General features: G+C 48.7%; 1 protein-coding gene across 1 annotated transcript in view; it reads left to right on the top strand.

Annotated features, from left to right (window-relative positions):
• The first annotated feature begins 1,164 nt into the window (after positions 1–1,164).
• Positions 1,165–9,461, top strand: part of LOC141072435 (urotensin-2 receptor-like) — a 56,743-nt gene continuing 48,446 nt past the window's right edge. The window contains exon 1 of the mRNA XM_073559705.1: positions 1,165–2,388. Within this exon, the coding sequence (XP_073415806.1) occupies positions 1,250–2,335 (1,086 nt within the window). The 5' untranslated portion in view covers positions 1,165–1,249 and the 3' untranslated portion in view covers positions 2,336–2,388. The remainder of the gene's footprint in view (positions 2,389–9,461) is intronic.

The raw sequence follows: 9,461 nt of genomic DNA, 5'->3' as shown, positions 1-9,461 counted from the left end.
TACCGCCCTGTTCACTTTACAACTCCATCCAAGCCATTTTAAGCTCTTTAAGACAAACAGTTTTAATAATGTCAGTGACCTCAACATATATTACTACGAGAACATGGATGGTAACTGTTCTCCCTTGCTGTGCTGTCACACATTATCTGTACATTTTACTTAGTGTTTTATGGATTTCTCTCCCTTTCTCAATCACTGTGAGCTTTGTCTCTATGACTTTTATACAAGTTATTATAGTCCCACCTGGTTGCCTATGCTATACCATGTGATGTGATAGCTGCAAGGCATTATAGGGATGCTCTCCTTGTCATGCCACAGATCGTGTGGTTCTTCTCTGGGTGCAAGATGGAGGTGTCCATAAATTGGCCAGCTCATGAGAATTCCCAAAACTTCAATACAAATTTAATTGGAATTGATTTGATTCAATCATCTCTAATTAGAAAAATTGGATCATAGGTGAGTATATTCTGCATTAATATAATAGGCAAGACATTAAACAATCATAGTCAAAGATAAAACTATAGGATCCTTTTAGCAGCTGCCTGACATCAACACACATTTCACACTTCCCTGCTGGATCTCTATGCTCATTATAATGGACATGTGAAAGACCTGGAAAGGTTCTCCACTCTCCAGGGGCCCCTGATTCTGACTTTGATTGCCATAAAGATTGCTGTGTTCAGAGTACAATGGAGCATTAATGGGGTATAACTAAATGGATCGGGTTATAGCATGAAATCAAAAAGAGCTAATCGACAAGTGTAAACTCCTGGAACACAGTGCAAAATATGTACCATGTGCCATTCCATACTGGGTGCTGTTGCCTCCTACATGAAGTGCGGAGGAATATGGGTGAAGAACAGGGATAGGAAGGTAACATTTCAAAAGTTACAGGGATAAAGAAACAGAGGAGTGGAGGACAAAGAGTGGGAAGAATGAGACAAGTGCAGTAGGATAAGAGGACAAACAAGCAGGCGGAGGGGTGGAAAATGTGACACAAGGAACAAATGATGGATAGAGAGCCAAACGAGAGCTAAACACAAAGGAAGGGACAGAACAAGGGATCTGTAGAGTAAAAGATAGAAAGGGATGGAGAAGATAGTGAGGGAGAGCTATGATGTCGTCACCACCTCTCTCCTCCCCCTCCCTCCCTTGTCTCCCTCTCTCCTTTGCAGTTTCTAGCTATTGAGAAACCTCAGTCTTCTCCATAAGACGGTCCCTTCCCCGGGCCGGCTGCTCTGACACTCTAATGGAGCCCAACTCCTCCGGCCCGGGGAACTTTTCCAACCTGGACCTTCGGGGGTACAGCATGGAGGAATTAATTATCACAGCAACATTTGGTACCATCCTATCCCTGATGTATGTAGCTGGAATGGCGGGCAATGTGTACACCTTGGTGGTCATGTGCCACTCCATGAGGTATGCTGCATCTATGTACATATCCATCATCAACCTGGCCCTGGCGGATCTCCTCTACCTGTCCAGCATCCCATTTATTGTCTGCACCTCTTTCGTCAAAGACTGGTACTTTGGGGACATCGGGTGCCGGATTTTGCTCAGTTTGGACCTCTTTACCATGCACGCCAGCATATTCACCCTCACTGTTATGTGTACCGAAAGGTACATGGCGGTCACCAAACCTCTGGACACGGTCAGAAGGTCCAAGGGCTATCGAAAGTCCATGGCCATTGCCGTGTGGGTGCTATCTTTTCTTCTCACCTTGCCAATGATGATCATGATGACCCTAAGAGAAGTAGAGGGAAAGGGGGTGAAAAGGATGTGTGCCCCAACGTGGAGTGAGGATGCCTACAGGACTTACTTGACGGTACTCTTCAGCACCAGCATCATGGCACCAGGCATGATCATTGGCTACCTGTACACCAGGTTAGCCAGGACTTATCTGGAATCTCAGAGGAATCCCATCAATAAGAAGGAGAACAAGAGGTCCCCGAAGCAGAAGGTGCTAATTATGATCTTCAGCATTGTCCTGGTCTTCTGGGCTTGCTTCTTGCCTTTCTGGATCTGGCAGCTAATAAGACTTTATGACATGTCCCCTCCGCTCTCGTCCCAAACCCAAAAGTGCATTAACTACCTGGTCACCTGCTTGACCTACAGCAACAGCTGCATTAACCCTTTCTTGTACACCTTGCTCACCAAGAACTACAGGGAATATTTGAAAAACCGTCACAAGAAGTTTTACAGGTTCACCTCCTCCTTTAAGAAAAGAGGCTCCCACCTGCATTGTTCTTCCTGGGGTCGCTCAATGTCCTCCAGCAATCAGTATGACTATGTGTCTGAGTCTATCGGCATGACATATGTCAGGGACATCAAGTGAGGAGACGCTCAGCTCCAGGTTCAGCACTGACTGCAGGGGGACCTCTGTCTCTGGTAAGTGACAGCATGCTAGCGTGGCCTTTGTCAAGATATTTTAACCCCTCCGCTGCTGCCTGCTGGAAGCTACTGATCCTTTGATGATTGCACAATACTGTAGATAGTGAGATGCAATTTGTGTGTAACTCTTACATTACCATAGACAAAGAAGGAGACATAAACTCAAATTTGTGCAGATTATTTATTGAACACTATTCCTTTAAGAGAATTGATATTCCATTGTAATAACTTTTCTTTATAGTAAATCTCCCCTTTCCTTATACAGTGTGGAAAATAAGTATTTGATACACTGACGATTTTACCCGTTTTCCCAACTACAAAGAATGGAGAGGTCTGTAATTTTTATCATAGGTACATTTCAACTGTGAGAGACAGAATCTAAAAATAGAATCCAGAAAATCACATTGTATTATTTTTACATAATTAATTTGCATTTTATTGCACAAAATAAGTACCATATTTTGTGGATTATAAGATGCACCGGATTATAAGACACGCCCCAAATTTTGAGGAGAAAAATAGGAAAAAAACCTTTTTTTAATAAAATGGTGGTGCCTCTTATAATCCATGTGTCTTATTGCTTACTGGGGGTGGTGACTGTGGTGAAGCGGGGTCCCAGGGTCGCTGCTGAAAGAGGCAAGAGTCGCGCGTTGTTGCAGGCCTCAGGCTGGAATAAGGGGATGTTCCGATGTGCGTCGCTACAGGTGAAAATGGCTGCGGTGCTATGTGGGGCGGGGGGGGCTCCGACGGCATTTTGTGAAAGCCCAGTGCCCCACTGTACATCCATTACTGCGATATAGTGGCCTCCGGGAAAATGGCTGCCGGGGGGCGGCGCATGCTTAGATTGAGATCTCGGCAATGAGATCTCGGGTGCCGATATCTAGTCTCCCGAGATCTTGGGACGAGATCTCGTTGATTCTGAGCATGCACCACCCCCTTGCAGCCATTTTCCCAGAGGCCACCGCACTGCAGTAATGAATGTGTGGGGGGGCTCCGGGAAAATGGCCACCGGGGTCGGCACATGCTCAGATTCAGATCTCAGCAACGAGCTCTCGGGACGAGAACTCGTTGCCGTGATCTCAATCTGAGCATGCGCCGCCCCCAGCGGCCATGTTCCCGGAGGCTACTGTATCACAGTAATGGATATGCAGGGGGGCTCCGTGCTTTCACAAAATGCAGGAGGAGCACCACAGCCATTTTCACCCGCGCACAACCGGAACATCCCCTCATCCCAGCCTGTAGTCTGCAGCAACGCGCCACTTTTGCCTCCTCCAGCAGCGACCATGGGACCCTGCTCCACCGCGGCTGGTAAGGTATTTCTGCATTATAAGACACCCCTCTGTTTTCCCCCCAAATTTGGGGGGAAAAAGTGCATCTTATAATCCAAAAATTACGGATATAATATAATAGTATAATAATAGAAAACCAGAAGTTAATATTTGGTACAGAAACCTTTGTTTGCAATTACAGAGGTCAGACATTTCCTGTGGTTCTTGACCAAGTTTGCACACACTGCAGCAGGGATTTTGGCATACTCCTCCATACAGAGCTTCTCCAGATCTTTCAGGTTTCGGGGCCGTCACTGGGCAACATTAAGTTACAGCTCCCTCCAAAGATTTTCAATTGTTTTCATGCCTGGAGACTGTCTAGGCCACTCCAGGACCTTGAAATGCTTCTTATGGAGCTACTCCTTAGTTGCCTTATCTGTGTGTTTCGGGTCATTGTCTTGCTGGAACACCCAGCCACAACCCATATTCAATGCTCATACTGATGGAAAGAGGTTGCTAGCCAAAATGTCACGATACATGTCCCCATCCATACTCCCTTCAATACAGTCCAATAGTCGTGCTCCTGGATCGCCCTCCCAGGGCTGTGGGGTACTTGGTACCGGGCCGGTGTCAGGGGAATGTGCCACAGCAGCGGTGACCCGGACCGTGGCCCTGGGCACCCAAGTCAGTGGTGGAATTTATATGTAGTTAATGGAATGGAAAAGTTTGGGACGCCACCTGTGGTGCTTGGCAAGGGAGGTGTTAAGCCGACGCTGCAGACATCCTCTGGGACAGATGGTAGGATGCAGCAGTGATGGTATAGCCCTCCACAGGCAGGGCTGATGTCCCAGGGCAGTGTAGTTGTAATGGTTGTGGAAAGGCGCAGGCAGCGTAAAGGATGGTACCCAGATGTAGTGGTGCTGAGCGGGTTGGCGCAAGAATGAATGGAGGACACCAAGGCCTGCAGTTCCAAAGCTTTGCTCACAGTCTGCGGTACACAAGGGTGCCTGCCTCCAGGCCGGGTCCCCCCGGGTCAGAGACTCAGCCAACCTCCAGGCCAGATGGAAAGCTCCTCTCCAACATTCCGCCAACATGTACCTTTCCTGAACGACTCCTCTATTGCACCTTAAAGTGTGAAGATCTCCAGTACCATGGAACTCTGGAGTTCCTCCTGTCAGATGTTCCTAACAATTCTACTCGTATGGCAGACAGCTGTAGCCTCTCTCGGGGACTCCTTTCTCCAGAGTCCTGGCTCTCAATTCAATTGCTGTTGTGCTCCAAGTCTTAGTTGGGAGTAGTGCATTTACAGCCAACTACTCCACCGGTGTCTGCTGCAGAACCATAAGTGTCCATACAACCTTGGGGACCGGGCCCCAGCCTTGCGCTGAGAACCTATAGGCAGGGTTCCTCTTCCAACCCACGTCTCCTCTCTGTTCTCCTACTCCTTCGTTCCGTACGATCCTTCTCTCTCTTATGGAAGCCTAGATTGCAGTTCTACGTCTTTCTCCTTCTGTTCCTTTCCCGTGCCAGCTGGCTCAGATCACTGAGGCAGCTGCAGCACTCCTTCCTCCATCCCTTCTTCCAGGGATCCCCACTCTTCCCGAGTGGCTTCCTTCCTCACTGACCTTCTGTCAGACTGAACCTCACTGACTGAACTCGTCATCCTACACTTTCCCACTCTTTTAAGTATCTAAACTCCACCCACCTCCCAGCACATCCAGTGTTCCATGCAGGGAACCACCAGAGGTGCTCTGCTACTCTCTAAGCACTGAGCCGCAATGTGGTTGTGCAGAACTACCCTGTTGTGTGGGGTGCGAGTGTTGGAGCATGGAAAGGAGTTCCCACCTTACCTGGATGGTGTGGCACTACACCTTAGGAGAAGGTGCAGTACCTCTGTGGCGACCGAGCCTCAGGGGCACCACATACCCCCCCGTTAAACACAGCACGTCCGCGGACTGCAAGACAACAAAGTTGACAGTACAGTAACATACAAAATTTTATAATGCTGCATAAACAATTCTTATACTAAACTTCCTAGTATAGGAGGTACTTATTCTTGAACGTTACAAACAATTCTTATTTAACTATCTAAATTTCAAGTCAAAAAGTGCAATTTTTCATTCTAAGTGCCATTATCTGTGACTCACTATCACTTCAATATTATTCAGCTTTCCTTCTCTAGTACACGTTTCTTTATCATTTTTCTCTCTTCTAGGCGTAAGACGCTGACCGCAAATATCTGGTCCGTCACCTGTCATGTTCAGTCCTTAATTCTTAATTCTCTATCAAAACATTTCTCACTCTCTGTAAAAGCCATTTACTAACTGCCCACTCCGTCCTCTTGGCCCTCAGAGAGCACTCCTCCCCTGAATTCCGGTTCAGAGCTCCCCCTGCTGGTCTGGAGTGGAACTGTGTTGCATGTATGGATCTTAGTTACTAACACTCTCATAAGATACATCATTATCAAAAATACTTTGCATTAAAACTTTAAACAATTATTCTTGTAAGTGCTGGACACCGCTCCCAGCTGGGATTTCTTGCAGTGTCCTTTGAGGTAGACATCATCTTCACAAAGTGTCCTTAAGTAAAACCAAGAGAGGGCACCTAAAGAGGTGCAACTATTTACAATAAAAGTTTTGGATCATACAGCGTTCATGATCTCCTCAGTTCCAAATGTAGAAACGCTGCCTATCAAAAACTAGGCAACTTTGGGAAAAACAAAACCATGATATGCAAACAAAAAGGCACAACTGGTGCAAATAATCCCTCCTGGGTCACGAGAGTTACTGTAAATTCTCAATACTGGTCCCCTCCCGGGGTTCTGGAAGCCGATTGGGAACTGCTACCAGATGTGGCATCTTCATCTTGATTCTGTTGCTGGTTATCTGCTATAGGGCACTGAAGCTGTGGTAAATGGAACCCATGATGCATCTCAATGCCCATCAACTGCTCCTCTTCAATAGGTGATTCTGGTACGAGGCCTAGCACCGAGGGATTCCGCAGCTTGTCGGCGCTGATAGGCAACTATACGGGGGTTCGGCAGCGAAGGGATCCCAAGGTCACTTTCCCAAAGCGACCGACTCCTCTATTCCCCGAAGATGTCGAATCGTGCGTGCCTGCTCCAGCCGTACCCTTCTTAATAGGGACCTCTTCCACCTCCCCATCTCTGACTGACTAGCGTCCCCAGCGGACTCTTCCAACTGCCCCATTTGGAGTTGCCGCAAACCCGCCTCAGACAACGTGAATTTGGAGGTCAACCCATTAGGAGGGCCGGGGTATATACCTGGTGACTCCTGGCGGTGTGGTCTCTGCTCCGGTGCAGGCATGGTGGCAGCGGGCACAGCCCGGTGGGACACCGCGGACGGTGGTGGAGCCACCGGCAGCTCCGGCTCCGCAGGGGTCGCTGGCGGGACCTGCGCAGTCGTGTCAGGTCCGGGCAGGGGCTTCCTTTCCTCCGCTTCAGCTCCCTGTGCTGTGTACGCCTCCGATGGTGGTGGCAGAGATGGAACAAGGCACGCTGCCGGTGACATGGCAGCGGTCGCCGGCTCCACAGGGTCTGCCGGGAAAAGGTCCGGTGCTGCAGCGGCTGGTACTGGTGTTGCGGGTACTGCAGGTGTAGGCCCCTCCTGGGCGCTCTGCAGATTCAATGTCCAAAGTGCTTCCTGCCTCAGTCGCAGGCGGCACGTCAACTGGGAAATTTCGTCCTCCAGTTGCTGGTGGTTCATCTCCACTACGGGGTCAAAGCCTTCAGTCATGGCCCCGGGGAGATCCAACTCAACCTCCGCGCGCTCTCCAGGCCTCCGTCCCTCACTCTCCAAAATGGCGTTTTGGCGTTCTTCTTCCTGCCTCGGCCCCTTTCCCGCCACTGGCTTCTTCTGCCCCTCCTTCCGGGGGCGGCGTCTTCTTCCAGCGCCTCCATACCAAGCCAGTCTACGAACCCCTCAGGGGGTGGGCCATGCCGCTGTCACATAGTAATTCAGGCAGGGGAGGCCCAAGACTCTTCGCGGTCTTTTCCTAGGACCTCCTATCTCTTCACGCCCATCTTCTCCGCGCCAGCGGCCATTTTTAGTATTCATGTCACAGTCTATTAAATTGGGTCTTCTGCACATTTTCAAAAGTTCAAAGTCCAACAAATCTCAGGCACACAGAACCCGATGCCAGGCATCGGGTCTCGTCATCCTGTTCGTGATGCCAAGTTGGGTCGCCCACCCAGGGCTGTGGGGTACTCGGTACCGGGCCGGTGTCAGGGGAATGTGTCACAGCAGCGGTGACCTGGACCATGGCCCTGGGCACTCAAGTCAATGGCAGAATGTATATGTAGTTAATGGAATGGAATAGTTCGTGACGCCACCTGTGGTGCTTGGCAAGGGAGGTGTTAAGCCGATGCTGCAGACAGATCCTCTGAGACAGATGGTAGGATGCAGCAGTGATGGTATAGCACTCCACAGGCAGGGCTGATGTCCCAGGGCAGTGTAGTTGTAATGGTTGTGGATAGGCGCAGGCAGCGTAAAGGATGTTGCCCAGATGTAGTGGTGCTGAGCGGGTTGGCGCAAGAATGAATGGAGGACACCAAGGCCTGCAGTTCCAAAGCTTTACTCACAGCTTCCTTCCTCACTGACCTGCTGTCAGACTGAACCTCACTGACTGAACTCGTCATTCTACACTTTCCCACTCTTTTATGTATCTAAACTCCACCCACCTCCCAGCACATCCAGTGCTCCATGCAGGGAACCACCAGAGGTGCTCTGCTACTCTCTAAGCACTGAGCCGCAATGTGGTTGTGCAGAACTACCTTGTTGTGTGGGGTGCGAGTGTTGGAGTGTGGAAAGTAGTTCCCACCTTACCTGGATGGTGGGGCACTACACCTTAGGAGAAGGTGCAGTACCTCTGTGGCGACCGAGCCTCAGGGGCGCCACACTCCCTTTGTAGAAAAGCATCCCCAAAATATGATGTTTCCCCCACCATGATTCAAATCACGGTTCTTCTTCCTCCAAACACAGCGAGTGGAGTTGATACCATAAAGTTCTATTTTGGTCTCATCTGACCACATGATCTTCTCCCATGACTCCTCTGGATCATGCAGTTAGTCACTGACAAACTTCAAATGGGCCTGGACATATGCTGGCGTAAGCAGGGGGACCTTGAGTGCCATGCAGGATTTTAATCCATGACAGCATAATGTGTTATTAACGGTAATGTTTGAATCTATGGTCCCAGCTCTCATTGACCAAGTCCTCCTGTGCAGTTCTGGGCTGATTCCTTACCTTTCTCAGAATCATCCTTACCCTATGAGGCAAGATTTTGCATGGAGCCTCAGACCGAGGAAGATTGATAGTCATCTAGTGTTTCTTCCATTTTCAAATAATTGAGTCAACAGTTGTTGCCTTCTCACCAAGCTGCTTACCTATTGTTCTGTAGCCCATCCCAGCATTGTGCAGGTCTACAATTTTGTCTCTGGTGTCCTTAGACAGCTCTTTGGTCTTGGCCATAGTGAAAAGGTTGTAGTGTAATTGATTATGCAGACAGGTGTCTTTTATACAGGTGATGAGTTCAAAAAGTTATAATTAATGCAGGTAATGAGTGCAGAGTAGGAGGGCTTCTTAAAGAAAAACTAACAGGTCTGTGAGAGACAGAATTCTTGCTAGTTGGTAGGTGATCAAATACTTATTTCATGCAATTTAATTATGTAAAAATCATACAATGTGATTTTCATTTTTTTTATTTTTAGATGCTGTCTCTCACAGTTGAAGTGTACCCATGACTAAAATTACAGACCTCTCCATTCTTTGTCGGTGGGAAAAC

Source organism: Dendrobates tinctorius, unplaced genomic scaffold (genome assembly GCF_039654945.1).
Source record: "Dendrobates tinctorius isolate UK_male_01 unplaced genomic scaffold, ASM3965494v1 ptg000014l, whole genome shotgun sequence".
NCBI lineage: Eukaryota > Metazoa > Chordata > Amphibia > Anura > Dendrobatidae > Dendrobates > Dendrobates tinctorius.
The sequence above is the reverse complement of the archived record's forward strand: the minus strand, read 5'-3'. Positions and strand labels throughout refer to the sequence as shown.